The sequence below is a fragment of the Mesoplodon densirostris genome, chromosome 15 (assembly GCF_025265405.1).
Source record: "Mesoplodon densirostris isolate mMesDen1 chromosome 15, mMesDen1 primary haplotype, whole genome shotgun sequence".
Taxonomy (NCBI): domain Eukaryota; kingdom Metazoa; phylum Chordata; class Mammalia; order Artiodactyla; family Ziphiidae; genus Mesoplodon; species Mesoplodon densirostris.
In genome coordinates, this window is record NC_082675.1 from 63,468,773 (window position 1) to 63,492,074 (window position 23,302).

Below are 23,302 nucleotides of genomic sequence, written 5' to 3' on the forward strand. Positions count from 1 at the left end.
TTACAGAACTGAGATGGACTTTGTGACTTTAAAGTGGTTGCTGGATGTTTTATTACCTATGAGAGTCCGGAAGAGTTATGAGGCTTGCCTTAATTTTCAGGGACAAGGGAAGAACCGGCTCCAGAAAAAGATACAAATAAAACTATTTAATGATCACTTCTCTCCCACCCCACCCCAGCCCCCTTAAGTCCTGCTTGTTTAACATGATGGACAAACCCTTCAGTGCAGGCGCTGAATTAACTGTCTGCATTTTAACTCACGTAGTCCTCATAGTAGCCTACAAGGTTGGTATTATCATTCTTCCTATTTGACAGATGAGGAAACTGAGGCCTGAGAGATGAGGCAATGTGCTCAAGCTCTCCCAGCAGGGAAAAGGAAGAGCTGGGACCCAAGACAGCTTCTTGCTGCCTCCAGGCCTGTGCTCACTGCCACAGCTTCTCTCCAAGGGTCTCCGAGAGCTCAGAGCCATGAAGCCTCACCAAGTTTACACCTGTCTGGGCTAGAGGGTCTTTGGTGACACAGCAGAAATCCTGGTACTGGGTACCTCCTACAGGAAGACTTCCTGGCCTGATGCACCTTTCTGCTCAGTCCCACCCCTGCCTCCGCAGGAAAATCAGAAGTCAGGGGCTGAGTTGTACTGCACTCCAGCTGTGATTCTTGATCAGGATGTGTGTGTGTGTCTGTGTGTGTGTACGTGCACATCTGTGCACGCACATGAATATATGGTTCTCTTGCTGCCTCTCCATCAGGGTCACATCCCCCTTGAGGGCAGAGACCACATCTTTATTTTGTTCCAATCCCTTCTCAGCTTTCAGTCTACATTGCCCACAGCGATCCATAGCGCTAAACACCACCGATGCCCTCCTCCCCTCCAAGCCCGGGTGCAGCAGGGACCAGGCAGTTCCAGGCACTGTTCCAGGCACCTTTTTCCCCCTCTTCCCCGTACCCGATCACCTGCTCAGGTCTCCAGGTCTCAACTGTGTTATCACTGGCTGGGGCAGCCAGCCGGCACTTGGCAATGCGTCCTTTGTAAAGTGACAGAAAGAATCATGTACCTGTTCACAGGGTCATAAATCCTTCCAGCTAAAATTCTTCCTCCTGATGTTTTTCTCTGTTTGCCACTGGATTTATTGAAACTGGGAAAAAGGATGCATATCTAAGTGAGCAGATGCCCAGATGAGTCCTTTGCAGGGTGTGGTTGGTAATAATTTAATTAGCCCAGCTTTTCTGGGAAAAAAGTGTTAATTAGTTTTTGCTTAAAATACATCATCTTGATGGCCTCTTCTTCCCCACTTCTATCCCCTGGGTGAAGCCCCAATTTCCCATCCACGCCTGGCAGCAAGCCTCAGCCTGGTCACTGCTATTATTGAAAAAGAAAATGCAAAAAGTTATTTTTGTGCAGCAATGGATTATGACACAGGTTGATGGATTCATTTGGATCCAGGGGACCCGAGAGGGTGTAGGACCCCACAAGCCATTGCCCACAATGGCCTCTGAAGGACCATGGAGCTCTGGCCCCCAGTCCCAGCTCCAGGAGGCTTTCGGGAAAGGACTGCTGAAAGCCAAGGTGGGGAGTAGCAGGGGTGGTCGGGACAGGTTGGTGGGAAGGGGGAGCGAGGGCCTCTAGCCCTCAGACGGAAGGGAAGAGGTCTCTCCAGGTGAGCCCGTCGCCCCGCTTCGCGTCCAGCCACCTGCCGCAGGTGAAGATGGTGGCCACGCCGGTGCTGGTGTTGGTGACCTCCACCTTCTCCACCAGCCAGCCGGAGCTGTAGCCGCTGCTGTCGTGCTCCAGACGCACCTTGCGCAGCTCGCCCAGCTCCAGTGTCTCCAGGAAGAAGCGGTCGGTGCTGCCCCTCTCGAACAGGTTGCGCATCTTCTGCTTCAGCTCCCGCTTGCCCGTGTCGCCGTTGGCCCCGAAGATGGTCACGAAGACGTTGGCGTCGGTGCCCGCCCCTGGCTCATAGCCCGTCGTCACGATGACCTCGTACTTGACCAGCACCAGGCTCTGGACCTTGCTGGCAAAGCTCTCTGTGGTCTTGGTGACCTCAAAAACCTTGAAGTACTTCCTCTTCCTCTTGAGGGGGATGAGGCTGTCGCAGTTGAAGAAGTACCTGGAAGGGGCGGGGGAGTCGGGGAGGTTAGTGCGCACCAGCCAAGGCTCACGCCCCCCCCCCCCACCCCAGGACCCTGGGCATCCACAAGTGATTCCTTCCCCAGGTGACAGGATCTTAGGGCGGGAAATGTCTGCATTAAAATGTGAAGATGGGTCTCGTTTATCTGAAAATTGACAGTGAGTGACATCTCTATATTTTTAGTTGCTCCTTGATTTTCCTTTTCTTTTTCCCCTCACACTCCACATCCGATCCACCAGCAATTCCCATTGACCCCGTCTTCACAATAGGTCCAGAATCAGCCCACTTGAAAAAGTATGCGCTATCTCACTCTCTGCCCTGCTGCTCCTCTCATCCAAGTCACCACCATCTTCGACCTGGAACGGGTCAGCTTCCTAACTGGTCTGCCTGCTTCGCGCAACCTATCGTGACTCCTCTCCACAGCATCCAAGTGATCCTGTGGAGATGTAAGCCCACGAATGTCACCCTTCTGCCCAGAACCCTCCACTGGCTTCCCAGAATAAATAAAAATCACCACCTTACAAAGGCCTGCAAGACCTTACATGATCCGACCCTCCTCCCAGCGTTTACCTTCCTGACTTGTTGTCTGCCTTTCTCTAAGCTCACTCCACGCCAACCAGGCTGATCCCCTTGCCTCTGCAAAGGGACTGATGAATGATTTTACCCAGTGTTGTCACCTTCAGAGGAGCTATGGGATCCAGAACAACAATCTCAGGCAAAGCCAGTGGAAAAATAGCTATGAAATGTACGCTCCCAAATCCCTTGCACTTGGCTGAGTTGAACTATGAGTGTGTGTGTGTTGCGTGTGCACACGCATACACGCATGTACTCATGGACAACATAGTACAAAGGGGTGCAAAGTACTTCAGTACAAAGTACTGAAAGAAGCTGCCACAAGCAGAAGCAAGTCCAGGCCCAAGAGAAATGGTCTTGAACCAAAAAGTCCCTTCTCTACCCCCCACCCCCAATGTTAGCCTCTGGGTAATGATAGTGAGTCCAATAATTACCAAGGAAGAAGTCAGAGGGCACAGTGAGAAAACACTGCATAGGGTGTAAGGGGGCCTGGGGTCTGCCTCAGCCCTGCCACCTACTACCTATGCGACTTTGATTTTCCCATCGGCAGTGCTAGAGGTTTGGACTGAACAACTGCCATGGTGTTTTTCCCATCCAAATTGCTAATATTTTAACAGCTTTGGAAATAAGCAATCCTGGCACTGGTTAATGATTTCAGGAACGCAGACCTGAAAGGGCGTGCCCAGTGGTGCAAAATCAATTTTTACATGAAAATACATAACAGCAAAAAGAACTTGGTTTTCTTCATGCTCACTAAATGCCTGGGCTTTGCATTCGTACATCTCATCAACTCCCACAACAACCCTGAGCCATACGTAGACTTCGTCTTCCCATTTCACAGAAAGGAAATGAAGGCTTGGAGAAGAGAAGTTACTGCACAAGTGACACAGAGCTGGGGCCCAGAGACAGCCTGCCTGGCCATCTGACAAGCCAGCCATTTAAAGACACTTCACAAGAAATCATTATTCTGTCTTGAGATCTCTCTGCCCCCAACTCGTCACTTGATAAATCCAGATTGTTGTTACATACCATACTTTCTAAGAGGAAGATATAATCGCATTCTTTGCTTAAACATTCACTTAAAATGTATTTCTTTATGCAAATGCCCACTAATATACATAATTCTATATAAATGCAAAAATCCTGTGATCATATGGGTGTTCTTCTAAATGCATTCTTTTTCTTTTCCTTTTTGCTTGGCTCTATCTCCTTTTTCTCTTTCCATACCCCTCCTGCATCTCGCCTTCACCTCAGATAACCCATGTAACAGCTGTAGATGTATCTTGCCAAATTTCCCTCCATTTCACCCAACCCTGCACAGACCCACATAGACACAGACACATTCAGGACGTCAGTGTTCCCTTTACAAAATGGCATCATATAATGCATTCTTTCCCATATCTTACTTTCCTCACTCAACAATACGTCCTGGGAATTGCTCCAAGTCTTCTGGTACATATTTAATTCTTTTTTTAAAAAATAAATTTATTTATTTATTTTTGGCTGCATTGGGTCTTCTTTGCCGCGCTCAGGCTTTCTCTAGTTGCAGCGAGTGGGGGCTACGCTTCATCGCGGTGCACAGGCTTCTCACTGCAGTGGCTTCTCGTTGAGGAGCACAAGCTCTAGGCACATCGGCTTTGGCAGTTGTGGCTTAAGGCCTCCAGAGTGCAGGCTCAGTGGTTGTGGTGCACAAGCTTTGTTGCTCTGCGGCATGTGGGATCTTCCCGGACCAGGGCTCGAACCTGTGTCCCCTGCATTGGCAGGCAGATTCTTAACCACTGTGCCACCAGGGAAACCTAATTTGTTGTTTTTAATGGCTGAAAAATATTCACGGGTGTAGTTATAAGGAAATGTTTCCTAATAGATGTAATTATAAGATCACCAAAATGTGGGACCTCAGGGCTTTGTGGAGTTAAGACTCCAGCTGCAGAAGAACATGCCAGGCTGTTCCCACTGGCAATGGGGGTAGGGTCATGGGTGAGAATAAAGGCAAGGCAGAGAATAACAAACAAAAAAATGAACATGTTAAGAAAACCAAGTAGAATATGATTACACTTCTGTGAACAGTGTGTGTGTGTGAGACATTAGAAATATGCCAGAGAGAACAGGGTCACCAAATGCTCAAGATGGCCATCTCTGATGGGTAGGGCTTTAGAGAATTTTTACTTTGTTTTACACACTTTTTTTTTACCTTATTTGAATTTTATAATGATTATGTATTATATATGATAATGGGATAAAACAACGATTCCACTTTGGGTTTTAAAAAAAGAAACAAAAGCCTCTCTGTGTGTCCTTCCACTGAGGTCCTGAGGATATTAGTGAACAAAAAAGAGCTGGTCAGAAACGCTGAAGAAGCAGAGTCAGGACTGGAATCGGTTGGAACATAAAAATTTGAGATTGTTGTGCTTATGAGATTGAGATTAAATTAATTTGTATTTCATGGAAATCCAAATATTATGGTCCAACATGCTGTTTAGAAAGGAACTGTGGATCCATATACAGTGCTATTTAAGTGGTCTTTACATGACAGAATTTAAATGTGTTCTAGAATGGTGACATGAAAATAGCCACAATGATGGAACACCCCTGTACTGTCCCCTCTTGGTATAGAGGTGATATTGTGTTGGGGGGAGGTTCTCATACACCAGGAATCACAGGCTTGAGACCAGCGCAGGTAGGTAGGCTGGAGTATGACTTCTGAGAGCCCTCCATCCTTCCCCTCCCACCAGACTCTAGAGGGCATCCAGCTCTCTTCCCCGAGAGGTGCTGGGTTATGGCCTGAGGCTACACGGCTGATCCGTGACATCTCTAGCATCTGGGTGTCTGCACTCCCTGCACTCACTTCCCTTTGGGAAGATCCCCCCCCATGGACATCCCTCCCTCCCCTTCCAGCCCAAGCACCATGCTGACAAAAGGCCACACTCTTGAGAATGCAGGAAAAGATGCTTCACTGGGAGTGGCAGATTCTTTCCACTGGATGAAAAATCCTATAACGGCCCCAGGACTGTGGGATGGGAAGTTCTTCACCCGCTTCCTCCTGACACTAGAAGGTGCCAAGTGGTGCTGAGATCTTTGGCTCTCTCTCTCACAGCCAACACTGTGGGTATAAAGCTAACTCAGGTGGTGACTTATTATTGTATTGTATTGTTTTGTTTATTTTGGGCATTTGCAGAGGCGCAGTATCAGCAGCCACGCTCCTTGCCATAGGGAGACAGTTCAAGTTGCAGAAGGGGCTTTGACCTGGCCCTGGCTCGCTGGGTGAGCTGGAACTCTTCCAGGCCCCTGTATCCCAGCTCTCAAGTCCTCGTCAGTATTGCTCCTACAGGATTTACTGTTGTTCTTTTCTCAAAAAGAGCCATAAATAACATTGCAGCCTGAGAGGGAAGCTGCTATGAACGGAGTCCTCTCCTGCCAAATTCACATGTTGAGGCCCCTAACCCCCAAAGTGATGGTATTTGGAGATGGGGGCTTTGGGAGGTAATCAGGTTTTGATGAGGTCCTGAGGGTGGGGACTCATGATGGGATTAGTGCCCTTATAAGAAGAGGAAGAGATGCCAGATCTCCCTCTCTCTTTCTCTGCCATGTGAGTACACAGTGAGCTAGGAAGAGAGGCCTCATAAGAACCCATCCCTGCTGGCACCCTGATTTCTGACTTCCAGCCTCCAGAACTGTGAGAAAAGAATGCCTGTTGTTTGAGCCATCCAGTCTGTAGATTCAGTTATGGCAGCCTGAGATGGCTAAGACAGAAGTTCAAATGTGAGAACCTTTCCTGCTTAATTCCCAAAGTGGAAGCTTGGTCAGAGGCAGCCAATTCCAGGGAGGTGGCAGGTTGAATGTGGACAGACATTTCTCTGAGAAGCTGGGCTCCTGAAGGCTGGAGCCTGAAGCTGGGACCCGCCTGGTCAGGCAGGGCTGCTGCTTCTGTCCCATGCGCTTCTTGTGAAAGGCGTTGCCAGGAGCAGGGCCAGGCCTGGAGGGCCACGAGGGGAGCTCGGAGGGGCCGGCAGTGGTTCTGGGGGGATGTCCAACTGCCTTAGTTGCTCTTTGGGCCTACCCTCCCCGAGGCATGCGCTGCCCTTGGCCTCCCCTTCCTCATCTCCTGGTTCCTTCTTAGTGTCTTTCCTGCCTTCCAGAGCCTCAGGGCTCTTTCTGTCTTCCAATGGTGGTTACCAAGTAGTTTTAATTAGAAAAACTGATGGCTGTGAACTGTTACCCAGGTAACTAAGACCCTTAATCCTCCAGAAATGCCTGAGTCCCTGGAAGGCCTTGGTGGGGGAAATGTAAATCTCCTTATCTGGGGTCCTCAGGGCCGGTGGCCCATGGGATTACTCCAGCTGGTCTCTACTCTGCCCACAGGAATGACGGGCTTTCACTCTGACTGTGGAGCAGCAGGCTTCAAAGCTGTATCTCTTTATCATTATACAGTGATAATGGGGGAAGGGAAGGACAGACTCAGCTGTCTGGTCCTGTCTGACTGGATCTTCTTTCCTTCCAAAGAAGCATCACTGGAGCACCCAAGGTCATCCCGTCTAGTCCCCTGCCTCTGGGTTAAGCCTCTGGTTCAGAAAGCTCAAGAACCAGTGTAGCTGCCTCTTCCCTTGCTGCCTCATATGCCTCCTGAGTGAGGTGACCTCAGCCTCAAAGGGGACACCTCACACCCTGCCATCTGGTCTGGCCACAGGCCCTCCCCGCTGAGGGCGTGGCACTTCCTGGGGAAGAGGGCAGAGGCCCAGGACATACACGTTGCCGTACTCCATCTCGGTGATGGTGATGGTCTTGACGTGCCAGACCAGCTCTCTCTTGGGGATGAACCGGTCCTCCCTGGCGAGGTGGCCCACGCAGAGGGCGGCAATGTCTCCCAAATAGACGCTGTCAAACTCAAATATGTCTGTGGTCCCCCTGCAGGATGCAAAGATATGGCCAGTGAGAACAGCTCATGCCCACTGAAGGAAGTAAGCATTTACTGAGTGCCAACTGTATCCTAAGCACTGGTCTGAAGAACAGAGATAGAAGAGCAAGCAAGACCTGATGTCAGGTCTCCACTGCTTAAGGGTTCAGTCTAGTTTGGGAACAAGACAATCATAACCATTAAAAAGCCCTTCCGGCTACTTGGTCCCAGAATCAATGATTGGTAATATCGGATGGTGTTGGAGGCGGGTGAGGTCCTGGGCCTTGGACATTGGGTTGAAGAGGCTGATGAGATTCAGAGAGCAGAGGCGGGGGAAGGGAAGAGTCCTCTGATGTAGATATGACTTGGCAAAGTCAAGGGATGGGAACAGTGGGATTGGAGGTGCAGACGTTTCTGGGGGGAGTGCTGACTTGGCTGGATTCATTGAGGGAAAGGGCAGTGGAAAAGAAGGGGGAGGGGCAGTCTGCCGGGGGGAGGGGGTCAGCTCCGACCATCCCCACTCAGACGGGTTTGAATAGAAGGTACAGTGGGGTTATGGCAGGGGGAGACTTTATGTAGGCAATTCTGGAGGGAGCGGGGAGATGAAGGGGGCTTCTGAGCAGTTCAGAGGCGGCTCAGACATGCAGGAGGAGGTGAGAGTCTCCGGCGTGTGGCAGGCAGGTGGGAGTGCTGAGCAGAGGCACCTATTACACGAGACCCAGTTTTGATTTTCCTATAAAGCACCTTAGAGGCTCTCCCCTCCCTCCCTCCTAAAAGTCTACGCTGTCCTATATGATCCTTCTGCATTCTTGTGGATGAATGTCTCCCTTTTCAACTAGACTGTGAGCTCCTCATCTGCACGGACACAGGATAATGTCTGTATGATTCCTGCCCAGCTTTAATTAATTTATTAACTGATTTTTGTTGTAGTTTTCCATTAACTTTTTAAAAATTGAAATACAGGGCTTCCCTGGTGGCGCAGTGGTTGAGAGTCCGCCTGCCGATGCAGGGGACACAGGTTTGTGCCCTGGTCCGGGAAGATCTCACATGCCGTGGAGCGGCTGGGCCCGTGAGCTACGGCTGCTGAGCCTGCACGTCCAGAGCCTGTGCTCCGCAACGGGAGAGGCCACAGCAGTGAGAGGCCCGCGTACAGCAAAAAAAATAAAATAAAATAAAAATAAAAATAAATAAAAAATAAATAAATAAAAATTGAAATACATTTGACATATACTATTGTGTAAATTTAAGGTGTACAACATGTTACTTGGAAACATTTATATATTGTACTGTGATTGCCATTGTAGCCATAATTAGCACTTCTATCATATTACATAATTATCCTTTCTTTCTAGTAGTTGGAATAATATAGATTCTAGTCTCTTAGAGGGGGCTCTCTTTAAATGACAGTCCCCTCTCTTCGCTCTTCTAAATCTCCTTGTTTCATGCCTTGGAGCTCGAATGGGGTTGGCACACAGTAGGCACTCAATAAATTCTTGCTGGTTAGGCCCATTTGTATATTTATGGCCCCCACTAAAAGGGTTGGTTCTTGGGGTCCCTCTCTTACCCACCCCACCCATCCGCATTCCCCTGTGAGCACCCCTCTTCCTACTTCCTAAAGGCCCGCTGTCTAGAAGAATTTTCCACGAGAAACTCTTTGGATCGGTTCTTCCTGCCCTCCAGGATGAGCCAGACGTTCTCCCTGGTTTCGCCTCCATTGCCGGTTTCTATGACGATCTCATAGGCTGTGGTGGAGAAGGTGGGAGAGGGTCAGCAGAGGGGAAGCAGCACCCGCCATCAGAGCAGGAGCAAATTGGCCACTCCTTGCAGGTCCTACATCTGGTCTTAGATCACAGCCTTAAGGGGGTTGCGGTGGGGCGCAGGTTAAAATCGCTACAACTGAGGCACTATAAATAGAACCTGCCTCAATTTGGGGTCTAGAGTGGTGTTCTCATTTTATTTATAGTAGCAGTCTCTTTGCCTGGCAAGCATGGGAGCCACTGGGAGTGAAGAGCCAAACGCCTCTGCCTCCAGGATCCATGAGGTTGGGATGAGTTTTCGGAGAGACGCTGGGGCCTGGTTCTCAGGGATGGAAGAGTCTGTGAGATGCAAAGTGGAGATGGTGTGTAAAGAGAAGGGAGGAGAGGCGGGGCCCAGCTACAGAAAGGGGAGGGGAAGATCCAGTTGCCTCGAACTTTCTGTAGCAAGCAGTCTCGTTCCCTGTCTTGCCTCAGCTCTCACTCTGGTGTCATGCTCAGCATCACGACCTCCCTCCCCCGCAGTTCCCACAAGCATGTCAGCATTTGCCAAGTGTCAGGACTGGGCTAGACTCTGGGCGACACTAGAACTCATCTCTAGCCCCAGACAGAAACACCGATTGCACCACAGGACAGAATAACCTTAAACGAAGGGCCAAAATAGCATGGGAGGGAGGGTAAAGCAGGCTCCCATTACCTCTCAAACCTCACCTTCCAGTACATTCTCCCTTGCTCGCTCCGCTCAGCCTCTGTGCCGTTCCAGAACAGGAGGCACACTCTGGCCTTAGAACTCTGCCTTGAGCACCCCCACCCCCACCCACGTTGGCTTGGCTCACTCCCTCCCCTCCTTCCTCCCTACTCAGATGTCACCTTCTCACAGGGTCTACCAGACCACCCAAACCACGCTTCCTGCCTGATTTCCCCAGCGCCTGCCCTACTGAGCTCTATTATCTTCTCTTATCACCTAGTACCTTCTAACATGCTAAGGAGTTTACTGATTATTTTATCGTTTATTGTATTCCCCCCTCCCACTTGAATGTAAGCTCCATGAGGGCAGGGGTCTTCGTTTTGCTCACTTACAGATCCCAAGAGCCCAGAACACATAGGAACCTGGCACATAGGCACTCAATAAATACTTGTTGAGTGAACAATGAATGATTGGGCTAATCGCAGTAAGCTTCATGAGCTTGGCCTTGAAAAAGAGCCATGACTGTGATCAGCAGAAAACCGAGGGATGCTGTAGGAGGAGGGAGCAGCATAAGCAAAGATACTGAGGGGCATGAGAGGGGCTTGAAATCCACATGATCCAGCCCCACTCCCCAGGGACCAGGCTGGGCTGGAGCTGGCACACAGGAGGACACAATATTTGTCTGGAGGTTTCCCTGTGCGTACAGCTCTTGCTGCAGTAAGTGAATCATTGAGGATTTGGGATTCTGGATCCAAAGGGATAGTTTGATCTCTGGGCTTTTATCTCAGAGATGTGATGAAGACAATTAGAAGGGATGGCTGTGCCTACAGCTCAATGTAACCTCAATCCCGGCCTCTCCGCAAACTGTTGCCTTTGTGACTTCTCTCAAGTCACAGGTAGAATGAATCAGGGCAAAAATGCCCATGATAGGGGAAGAGATCCACAGCACAAGCCCTGGAAGAAGAGCGGGGCTCTGCAGGCCCGACCGTTCACAGCCCAGGGATGTGAAATGGCTGAGTCACTGCCCACAGCTCGAAGTCATTGCAGGGAGGGGGTGGTCCCACTGCCATTCTGCTTTCCCAGCAGCCGGTAAAGTATTTCTGAAAACCAGACACCTGTGAATTCAAAGTGGATCCTGGGCGTTGTAGAGGAAATGGCTTGTCAGCGCCCAGGAGAGGCGGCAGGGAGCGCTAGGAACCTACTTGATCTCTACAATCAACTCAAGTGGAACATTCGAGAAGCAGCGCATGTGGACCATAAGCAATCCTCTCCTCATGGCCCCGGGGAGAAGGTAAAGCAGGAAAGTGTGTAAGTCAGGACATTTAGACAGATTAGAAACAAATGTGGCCAGCTGCATCAACGGTCTTTCAATCAGCATATGTCCACCTTGGAAAGGCTTGATAAAAATGTGGAAGGCATGACTCTCAGTTTTGTTTATAGGTTGCTGGGAGGAAAGGACAGAGGAGGACCAGGGACCTGAAAGAGTGGGGCCGGTAGGAGCCCAGCCTAGGAGGGGTCCGTATGAGGCTCACCTCGGGGCCAACACCCACACAGGACCAGCCCAGCTGGAGAAAGTGGCTCAGCAGCCACCGTGCAAGTCACTCACATGAAGGGGGCACCAGCAAAGCCAGTGAATGTGGTGAATGTGGTTCAGGTGGCAGGAGAGGAGAGAGGATATCTGGCCACACTTGCATCTTGCCTGGGCTCTGGGCGTGGCACCCTCAGAGGGAGATGAACCAGCAACCCAGGATGCACCGAGGGGATCCAACATCCCATCAGGTGAGCAGCTCCTGAACAGACAGGTGTTCGCCTTGAGGCCAGGACTGCAGGGGCACGTGATTCCATGGAGGAGCACCAGAGGACGCCTGGGCATCTGGTGGGCGTCAGGGACCTTACTGCTCCACATTGCCTTCCCCACCTCATGTTGTCAGGACCCTTCTCTGGCAAGCTCCTACCATGTGGTTTGCATGGGACTGAGAGTCTTGGGCCTGGAGAGTCAGAATTATTCCCTAAGAGACGCTCTCTTCCCTTCCACTGAAGCTGTTAAGTTAGAAGGCAGTGGGCTTGCGGGTACCAGCTGCCATCTTCTCATGATGTAGAGAAAGAAACAGTTAAGAGGAAAAGGGGGACAAAGACATTTTGTAGGCTACAAAACCATTGTAGCCTCTGGAGACAGCCAAGTCCCAGCCAGCTCCACCTGAAACTTCCAAGTTCTGGGAACCAATATGCTCCCTTTTTGCTGGAGCCAGCTTAGGGGTGGGGTACACCCTAAGCTGTATATGTACAACCAAGGGTCCTGACCACTCCTGAAATTTTCTGTTTGACCCCATCCCATTGGGACTGCCAAAGGATAGAAACTTCAAGAATATAAATATAAAGATGAATTTTTTTTTAAACAGAGCTGCCTTGTGGAGCAGTGAGTCTTCCATCCTTGGGGAGTTGGCCATCAAGTTGGACTGTATTTGGGCTGGAAATGTTGCAGATAAGGCTGACTGAGCAGCCCTAAAAGGCTTCAAGTGTGGGTGGATAAGAAGGAGGAGGGCTGTAAAGAGGGAGACATTGGTCTTGTTGGAGAATGTTCCAGGGAGAGAGATATTTTTGTCCTCCCAGGTGTGCATGTGTGTATGCATGCATGTGTGTGTGTGTATGCATGAGGGTGTGCATGTATGTGTGTGTGCTGTGTGCATGTGTATGCACATATGAGCATGTGATCCTACTGTTCAGGACTTAGCCTGGATTGATTACAATTGATTACAAATATCTGGGGTGAGACTCAGACATCAGTATTATTTGAAGTTTGCCAATGGTTTTCAGCTTTGCCTGCACATTGGAATCACCTGCAGAGGATGGGGAGCAGCTTCAGGAACTGCTAATAAGAGTTGGAGGTGGGGCTTCCCTGGTGGCACAGTGGTTGAGAATCTGCCTGCCAGTGCAGGGGATATGGGTTCGAGCCCTGGTCCGGGAAGATCCCACATGCCACGGAGCAACTGGGCCCGTGAGCCACAACTACTGAGCCTGTGCGTCTGGAGCCTGTGCTCCGCAACGAGTGGCCGCGACAGTGAGAGGCCCGCACACCGCGATGAAGAGTGGCCCCCAATTGCCACAACTAGAGAAAGCCCTCGCACAGAAAGGAAGACCCAACACAGCCAAAAATAAATAAATAAATTTATATTAAAAAAAAAAAAAGAGTTGGAAGTGAAGGCAGAAAACAGGAGGCTAAACAAGGTGGGGCAATGGATCAGTCTGGAGTACCAGCCAGGCCCAATAAGACTTCGGTGTTGCAATGAGTCGTGGTCTAGGAATCAGGATATATGAGTCCTAATAGTTATGGCTAGGCCTTAGACATGTCACTTCACCTTTCTGGTTTTTGGTTTTCTTTACCTATGATGTAGAGGGGTGAATTTGCCCCCTATCTAGCTCATAGGGTGGGAATGGGGTGGCAAGGACTCGGTGAGAGCAGGGGATGTGTGGAATGCTTTCACACACGTGAAGCTCTGTTCAAGTATGAGAGCATGTTTATTCTCACAAGCCAAGTGCCCAGAGGTGCCCCTGGGGACACAGACACAGCATGTGAGTGCCACGAGGGCAGGGTCTCTGCTTTATTCATCAGTGTGTCCCCAGAACCCACACTAGGCCGTGGCACTCAGTAGGTTTTCAATAAGTACTTGCCAAGTGGTTAAATAAAATTAGCTGAGGGTTGAAATGATTGGCTTGAACTGCGTCCCTGGCTCTCCCCAGGATAAGCCTCCATCTTAGGACCTGAGTGCCACTGTCTCTCCCGCTCTGGGCAGCCTAGAGGGCGCCACTCTGCTCTCTGCAGGCTCCTAGTAAAGATGGGCTGATCCAGGCCATCTCCTGGGCTCCATGTCCCTGCCCTCCCATCTCTAACCCACACACATCCTTCTGGAAATAATGCAGGTGCCGCTTCCCCTCTGCCAATCTCCCTGCCAACCCAAATCCCATAGGTCTTAGCAGCTCTTTGGCAGGAAATCTGGGAAGGAAGCTCAGTGGTTATTCTCCCAGCCTCACGAACCTCTTCTCCCCTAAACACCAATGGTCCAAGGAGCCTCTATTGCTTGTGTTGGCATTTGTATATTAGCCTCTCCCTCTAATGAGATTGTGAGGCTATAAGGAAAACGACTGACTGCATCTTCTTCCATTTGCTGAGCACTAACGACTTGTGTACCTACTAAGTCCCGAAGCGTAGAGAGCTGCAGAGGGCTACAAACATGAGTGATTTTGTCCTTGACCTTTGGGAGCTTACAGCTGTGTGGGGAGTACTACACATGGACAAAGGTCAATACAAATAAACTAGAAATCACAAAGCAGTGTGCATCGCACTTAGCATCCAAAATAAAACTGGGCCCCCAGTAACTTCCCAGTAAGTGCAATTACAGAAGCTGAGAGTTCACCCTCTGAATTAGGGCAGGAATCCCCATGCAGTAAAGCTGATAGATGAGTAGTTGGCCCTTGTTTGAATGCTCCCAGGGACATCAGTGTTCACTACCTCCCAAAGTAGCTAAGTCCATCATTGGGTAGTATGGATGGCATGGTGGAGAAGGCTGAGTGGCTTTCCACCAAGGATCCATGCTTCCCTTGCCACATGGTGTACAGTGCTTGCCAGGGGGTGACTGTCCAGCCAGGTATGGCATTACCCAGATGCCTTTACATCTAGGTGGAGCTGCATGACTAATAGAATGTGAGTTAATATGTTAAGAAGGTAGGGGAGTGTGCCTTCTCCATGCTCTCTTTTCCCTCTGCAAGAAATGTGGGAGTCACGTGTTGAAAATGGCAGACAGATGAGAAGAGCTTGGGTCCCTGAATCACAGTGTGGAAGGCCTCTTGCCAAACACTCACACTGGACAGTTTATTATGTGAGTGAGAAACAAATTTTGTTGTATTTAGCCATTGAGATTTGGGGGTTTATGTCTTCATGCAGCTAGTGTTACCTTAATAACTAAGGTTGGAAAATCCTTTCTTCACATCAGGCTCTGCTATTGATAAGCCTTTGTCAAATCTGTTGGATGCAGATACTAGCATCTGTATTAAAGAAACACTTCCCTGGTCCTGGATGGCCATCCACGTTAGGGACCAATTTCTCTTTCCCTTTAAACATCCCCTGAGGAAGGAACCAAAGAGGAAGTGGTTGGTGGAGAAGCTGGCTACCCTGCACATTCTGTTTCCAGGAAGGCTTGATTTGGTGGCTGTTGTCATAGACATCAGTTGGCGAGAGTCCATGACAAAAAAATAAACCAGAGGGAGCATCACATCAAACTGCCCAGCCCAGCCCTCAGGGTAGAGTAAGCTTGTCCCCTGTGGGTTTTCCTCTACCTAATTAGTCCCTGTGATTTGGAGCCATGAGCTGGTACCAGTATCTTGGCTGTTCCAGGTCCATGAAACAACATTTAGGGTGCTTACTTATGCACCTCTCCAATATTATTTCCTTCATTGGGCATCTGATTCCCCTGCAGCTGTAAGAGTTCCTTCTTTAGATTTTCCAACATTGTTCCCACCTCCCTCCTGAGCTAACTCTCGTTTAACTGAAGCTTCAGCCCAGGCTGAATCTAAGCAGGGCCCACCGGTCTCCCCACGTACTGGTCTCCTCCAGCTCATCGTGGATCTCATTGTTGGCACAGGCAAAGTCACGGACTGTCTGCCTGTCGCCCTCATTCTTGGAGAGCCAGCAGTCACATTGGAAACGGAAGGTCTCATCGCGGGAATTGTCCTTCACGTCGACATAGCTCAGGTGCCAGCCAGGAAATATCCCTGTAGGAAAGAGACATGGGCACTGGGAGCTGAACGTGCTCTCCCTCCCCTATCAGACTTCCACTCCCCCTGCCCACTGGCTGTGTGGCCCTGGACAAGTTCTCTGTCCTCCTGGGCCTTTGTCTCCTTGTTGATGAAATGAAGGGTTGGGTTAGATTATCTCTGAGACACTTCTAGCCCCGAGGCTATCATTCTCTTTGCAAAATCCTTAACTTGGGTTCATGAACTCTTAGAGGGTCCGTGTATGTCCTTTAATATGTATATGTCCATAGTATGTCCACAAGGCAACCCTACAAGGAAGGCATGTATATATTCTAGTCTCACATCTTGCCTTCTCGTGCCACTTGGGGCCATGGGGGCAGTCCCACTGTCCCCACCAAAAAGCCATTCTCTAGGATCAGACACTGCTCGAAGCAACAACTCTAGATCTTGCCATTGGTCTCAAGGGTTATAAATACAAAGAGACACACAAAGGTGGACACACACTTGCAGTCGCCCAGTCCACAGGGAGTAGATATTAAGGCTCATGGACAGAGCATACATACTGGCAGTCCTAGTATAGCTTCATTCCCAGTGTAAAAAGTACTTCATATGTTTTAAAACATAGATCTTTACTGAAAGTGGAAAACAGCGAGTCCTAAAACAAGTTAAATTTTAAAATAGTTCTGTCGAGTTAAAAAGTGGTGAGTTATTTTATCAACAAAATTTTTTTGGCATGCATGTTTTAAGTTTTATTTAAATTCAAAATGTAAATAACAAATGGTTAGTAATGAATGGAAATAACAGAATCCGAAGCAAGATATCTGGATTCATACCCAGAGCTGCCATATACATGCTATGTGACCTTGGGCAAGTTATTTCACCTCCCTGTTCCTCATCTTTTCAGAATTACATAGAATATAAGCTCAAAAAGATTAAGAAATGATGTCAAAGATTTGACTAGTAACAGTCTGGGTATTCATTTAAGTGGATAAATGTGGGCATCAAACTGCTCGAGTGTTTACATTCTATTAGATACACTTAAGGTGCTTTATTTTAAAATGTCAATATTTGTGATAAACATTTTTTGAAATAAATATATTTACTTTCCTGCATTAGGGCCAGTTCCATCTGTAAGTCTGTAAATTGGTTGCTTTCTGAGATGATTCCTGATACTATCATACACTAATTAAACTGCTTAATAAGGCTCGAAGTATTTAGTCTAGAGATGGTGCATGTCAGACCCATGGAAGCAGTCCTAACAGGCTTCGAGAGCGGAACATAGGAAGGAAGAGGGAGTAAAGAGGGAGGCAGAGGAAGAGAAGACAAATCATTGGTCCTGCTGGAAGATGTCCCAGTGGAAAACATTCTTTGCTCTCCCCCAATCCCCTACCGTGTGTGTGTGTGTGTGTGTGTGTGTGTGTGTGTGTGAGAGAGAGAGAGAGAGAGAGAGAGAGAGAGAGAGAGAATATGAATGAGGTGATTCCCTGTCCAGGCCTTACCCAAATCAACTACAACAGGATCTCTGGAGTGCGACCCAGGCATCAACAGTCTTTAAAGCTTCCCAGGTGATTCCAATGTGTAGCCAAGGCTGAGAACTTGAGCCTGCATCGCAATTACCTGGAGGGCTTTGTTAAAACAGGTAACTGGGCCCCATCCCCCAGAGATTCTGATTCAGTAGGTTTGTAGTGGGGTCCAAGAATTTCTTTCTCTAACCATTTCTCAGGTGCTCCTGGTTCTGCTGGTCCCAGAGCCACACCTTGTCTTAATGTATCGGAGTCATCTCTTCTCCTCCAGGATGATGGTCTTTCTATGATATCATGGCAATAATGATCAATGGGAATCAATGAGGATTTTGTGTTAGTGTGTGCCTAAGTGTGTGTGAGTGTTAGTGGAGGGGGATGACATTAACCGGAGAGGTGGGTCATCATGAGATCACTTCTGTTGCTGGAATGCACTCTTCACCTTGCTGTACGTCCTGGGCAGGTTTCACTCCTGAATTACACTTCCTGTGCTCCAGGCAGGGTGGTGACAGAGGAAAGCAGTGGGTTGATGGGAAGAGTGGATTCTGGGCTGGCTTTGACTTCATCCACAGGCAATTCAGTGCCCCAGTGTGTGGCTGAAGACAACCAGAGGAGAAGCCTACCTGGCCCGGGTTGCCCTGGTGCTTCTTGGCAGGTTGCTCCCTTCCCTCTGCATCCCCCTTTCCTCTCTCCTCTGAAAGCATGGCATTGTCTCACCCCATCCCCAGTTCTCTTTCCAAGTTTGATTCTGCAAAAGAACTTTTTCCATGGTAAATAGCAGGCTAATGCCAACCATTCTGAGATAAAGAAGCTTCATTCTCAGCTTCATGCTCACTGCTTATTTAGTTGCCTTGTTTTGGAAATGTTGGATGTGATTGACTGGGATCCTACTACAACTTTCTAGACTAATAACCTATCAAACATGGGAACAGGCAGCCCTGGGCAGGCTGATGCCATGTGTCTGGGTTCTGCTGATGAAGGCACCAGAGAAGTTGACAGACCGACAGTTATAGCATGGCTAGTTGTGTGGCCAGCACTACCTGGATGGTCTCCACCATAGACCAATAGGGAACCATCTGAATCGCACCATTAGAGAATCCATTTCTTTACAAAGTCTCCTCTTTTAGAGTCCTACTTTATTTTTTTACACAAATATAACAAACACCCCACACTGCCTGACATCTTACCTTTTCACTTACAATCTATATCAGTACATAAATATCTGCCCATCCTTTTTCACAGTTGCATGGTATTCCATTGTATGCTCACAAAAGAAATTTTCTACCTTGTTCTTATTGATGGATTGCTAACCAGACTTTTACTTCTATATGCAATGGTATAATTACTATCCTTCTACATGCATCATAGTGATCTTTTAAAATCATAAATAGGATTTTGTGACTTCTCCATAGAAAACCCTTCAATGGCTTCCCAGCACTCTCAAAATAAAATACAAACAGTTCACTAACAACTCTAAGAATCAACATGACTTTGTCCCTTTCCATTCTGATTTCATTTCATACTACTTGCAATTTTACTTACTATATTTCACTTACACTGGCCTTTTAGTACCTTAATATACGAAATCCAGTCTTGCCTTGGAAACTTTGCATATACTTTTTTGTCTGCCTGGAACAATATACCCCAGGCTCTGAATGCCCATAGTGTTTCATCACTGAGGTGTCAGATCAAATGTTCTGTCTTTGGGAAGACCTTTCCTAACCACACTATTTGCAGAGGTTTCCTCATCCTCAATTACTTGCCATCACATCAACATATACCCATTTCACAATCTGAAATAATTTTGTTTTTATTTCCTTGCACATTTTCTATATATTGTCTGTCTTTTACTAGGTTGTAAGCCCCATGAAAGCAGGGGTCTTGCCTGATATATCCACCACTATATTTTAGTGCCTAGAGCAATGCTTAGCACATTATTCAACAAATGTTTATTGAATGCATGAGTGTGCACTATTAGTGAATAGGGAAGAACAAGGAAGAAGGACACTGGTGGTAACATTCTGTGAGTGGAGGGGGAAAATAATTCAAAGCGCCACCAGGGAGCAGTGGCCTGCCCTAGTAGAACTGATTATTTTATCCCAATTGTCCTAAGGTTTACTATAAGAAAAAAGCTTAGAAACTGAATGAGCATGGGGTCCCAATCTTTCCAGCCAAGAGAGGGCAGATTCTGAATGGGAGCGAGACTGACTGCTACATGCTTCCTGGATTTCATCATGCCATCCACTATCTGTGATTCCTCAGTGGCCTTCCATACCTGATGGGGAAAAAGGGCCCAATTCTGTGTTTTCATATGTAGCGCTTTCTTCACTCTGTCTCCATACACTTCATTCCTTACCTCAGTAAGGAAGACCCCTAATGCAAATCCTCCACCCTAGTTAGATAGATTTATTCAGCACCACTTTAGCATTTCCTTCCTCTTCATTAAGGCTCCAAGCTATTTCCACCTAAATTGCCCTAAATTGCCCTAAATTCCCACCTATCCTCTGGACAACTTAGGCCCCACCTCCTCCATGAAACTCTCTAAACTCCCCAGTCCCATAGCATTCATCATCTGTCCATTCACTTGGCTATGAACACAGATGGCTTAGGAAATCTTTGCTATTGAGGTCATGAACATGAACTAACTCTTTTATTGATTTTATGTTGTATGTCTGACTTCTCCAGTTAGATTTTAAGGTGTGGGAACCATGTCTTATGACTTCTTGATTGCATCACAGGGATATTGACTTAATGCTCAATAAACATAGAATTGATAAATTATATTTACTTTCTATAGTGAACTCTCAGGTGTTTTTTTTTGTCAAGCTAAGGTCTATGTGGGTAAACAAAATTTCTTAAACAAGATAAATAGATGGTTTGAAATGAGTTATGGAACCATCACAGTCCTAGCTATTAAAGAATACAAGAATCTGGGCCTCCCTGGTGGCGCAAGTGGTTGAGAGTCCGCCTGCCGATGCAGGGGATACGGGTTCGTGCCCCGGTCTGGGAGGATCCCATATGCCGCGGAGCGGCTGGGCCCGTGAGCCATGGCCGCTGAGCCTGCGCGTCCGGAGCCTGTGCTCCGCAACGGGGGAGGCCACAACAGTGAGAGGCCCGCATACCGCAAAAAAAAAAAAAAAAAAAAAAAAAAAAAAAAAGAATACAAGAATCTAGTTATTATTCTCCCACAAACACTTTCACATGTACATCATCCAAACTAGGATGCCCAAAATGACACACATGGATTTGGCAAATCTGGACTGCATTCTCAGCATACCCACCATACTAAACGTATTATAATACCTCCATGCCTCAGTTTCCTTACTTGAGCAATGTGACTGGGTTAAAATACATGATTTCTGTGGTCCTTTATATTTCTATGAATTTATATTATTCAAAAGAAAATATATAAATTCATTCTGTGATAAAAAAAATTCTTAATTTCATCAGAGTTTTCAGAGGAAGCAAGCAAGAAGAACAAGATGAATTAGAAAATAAACACTCTGTTATAATTTGTTCAGTGTTGTAAAAGCTGTGATTGGAAGTAAGGGGAAGAATTAATCATTTATCTTGATTTTCATCTATGAACTATATTTCATGGTAATCAAATAGCCTGAGGGACAATTTTTTTTACAGAAGAATTCTAGCTAATAAGTGGATAAGAAATAATAATTAGAAAATCATTTGTAACCCTAATTGATCATCACTGGGAGAAGCCATTAGATGAAGAGTGATGGGGGGAACTTTACAATGGAGGAATCAAGTAGACAGCTCCTGGATCCATCATTAGATGTGAGCATCAGTGAGACTGAGACAGCTGTGATGTAATATGAAGGACACAGGTCCCATTTTAAAGTAGCCTTGATACCACCTATAAGGCATTCTTGCCAAAGAATGTTGAACCTGAAGCTAATCAAGCCTTTAGAGCTGACCTCCAGATTGTAGGAAATATGGGGAATAAGGAAGCAATGATACCAAGAAGAAGCAAACAGGCAGGTCTGGAGTGTGGAAATTTTATAGATCATTGGACCCAGTTCCTTCAACAGTCAGTGGCATGAAAAAATTAAGGGATTAGGTATGGCTCTTCATTAAAGGAGGCTAAAGAAGCATAACAACTAAATATGCTGTGTGGACCTTGTTTGCATCCTGATTCACATAAAACCAAAAGTACAAAGACATTTTTTATGTTATTAAGGAAATTTGCATATGGAGTGGAAATTGGATGACATAAATAAATCATTGTTAAGTGTGATAATGGCATTGAGAACATATCTACTTTTAAAAGAGAAGCATACTAAATATGTTTGGGTGAGATGACATGAGGTTTAGGATTTGATTTTATATCTTTCAGCAACCAAAAAGAAGCCAAAAAAGAAAAAAAGGGTAAAGCAGGTATGACAAATCATGTGTTGAATCCATGTGATGGGTATGTGGAAGCTCATTATACATATCTAGCTGTCTTGACTTATATTAAGATTTAAACTTTCATCTCTGGAAGAGAAAGTTACTGTAAAGAAGAAGTTAGGCACAGAACCTTGTTCTTCTCCTGACCCTAGTATCCCAACCACTTGGGCTCAATGAAGACACAAAAATCTTTCTTTCCCTGCCGATGATAGGATCCTGCTTTCAGATCTAAAGTCTGGTTGGAGAGGAGAAGGCCACTTCTCTGCTTACAAAGGGAAGAGATTAACATCAATGACTTGGGATTTCTTTAAGTTCAGAGCCATTATGGGGCCAAAGGCAATCAGTCTTGGGCTATCCAAGGGAGGCATCAAGTTCTTTGAAGAGCCAAAGTAGTAGCAACAAACAATCATTAGTATGGCTTAGAGCTGTCCAAGGTGCTGAACTGCCTCCCTTTTCTTTCAAGGTTTTGACAGTGATGAGACAGATTTGAATGCAGAGTTTTTGCATAGAAGAAAAATGCAGTTTTTTTTCTTGATAAAACTGAGAAAGTCTAGATATGTGCATAGTGTCTAAGGAGTGGGGACAGCCATTATGAGAGGACCTAGTGATGACCCTGAGGCTCATGGCCGGTACTCAATTTTTGAAAGTACTAAGACACAAGGAAAAATTCTGATTTAGGAGAAATGTGGGTTACCTACGGTGGAGGCATAAAAAGACAGGAATGATCAGAGGCTCTGATATAAATAAATTCTATATTAAGTTCCTACTATATTACAGGCAGTGTGATAAGCATTAGGGAAAGAGCAATGAACATGACAATGGTACTCATGGAGATGATAAGTAAGGGAGACAGAGACTAAGCATGTAGTTACAAATATAATGACTATTCTGGGGGACGGTTTAAGTAAGGTAAGGCAATAGGAAGAACTTACAGTGAGGAGGTCAGTACATAAGAGAGTTTGTTAATCATAAACAGGGAGATGTAATCATGGCAGGGTGCAGGTTCAGAGTTAGGTCACAAGGCAGAAGTCTCAGGGGCTGGAATTAAATGTCAAGCACATAGTAGAAACAAAAGCTAGTCTGATGCCTTTTAGTTCTAGATTCTTCCTCTTTTTCCTGCTTAGAAGAATAGTTGGCTTCTGAGCCCCAGTTACCACTGAACTGCCTGCAGGGCTATGGAGACCCCAGCTGCAATAGTTAAGAGCAATGAGTTTGTCAAGCAGATCCCAACTTGACACCACCTTGAGAATTATAGCTCTGGACCACCTCACTGTACTTTAAGCTGCTGCAGTTAACCTTGCTGACTTCAGGCTCTCTGATGGGACTTCACTCTGATTTGCTGCATTTTATCTTGGCCCAATGGCCTTGAATATTTTTCTATCCAGCAGCAAATCCTGAGGCAGATATTTTGCTGCAGAGGGGTGATTGAATTGGAGCCCTCAGGAAGTCTACACTATTCCCTGGAAGGGCCTCTTTTTTTTTACTGTGTTCAATTCTTAGGGCTGCTGTAACAAATTACCACAAACTTGGTGGCTTAAAAAAAAATAGAAACTTATTCTCTCACCACCCTGGAGGCTACAAGTCTGAAAACA

General features: G+C 47.0%; 1 protein-coding gene across 2 annotated transcripts in view; it reads right to left on the reverse strand.

Moving 5' to 3' along the window:
- Positions 1 to 1,630: 1,630 nt before the first annotated feature.
- LOXHD1 (lipoxygenase homology PLAT domains 1) overlaps positions 1,631 to 23,302 on the reverse strand; it is a 204,147-nt gene continuing 182,475 nt past the window's right edge. For both annotated transcript variants that reach the window (XM_060119180.1, XM_060119179.1), the window contains 4 exons: positions 15,634 to 15,804; positions 9,206 to 9,338; positions 7,449 to 7,607; positions 1,631 to 2,111 (listed from right to left, as the gene is read on the reverse strand). In XM_060119180.1, coding sequence (XP_059975163.1) covers positions 1,631 to 2,111; positions 7,449 to 7,607; positions 9,206 to 9,338; positions 15,634 to 15,804 — 944 coding nt within the window. The remainder of the gene's footprint in view (positions 2,112 to 7,448; positions 7,608 to 9,205; positions 9,339 to 15,633; positions 15,805 to 23,302) is intronic.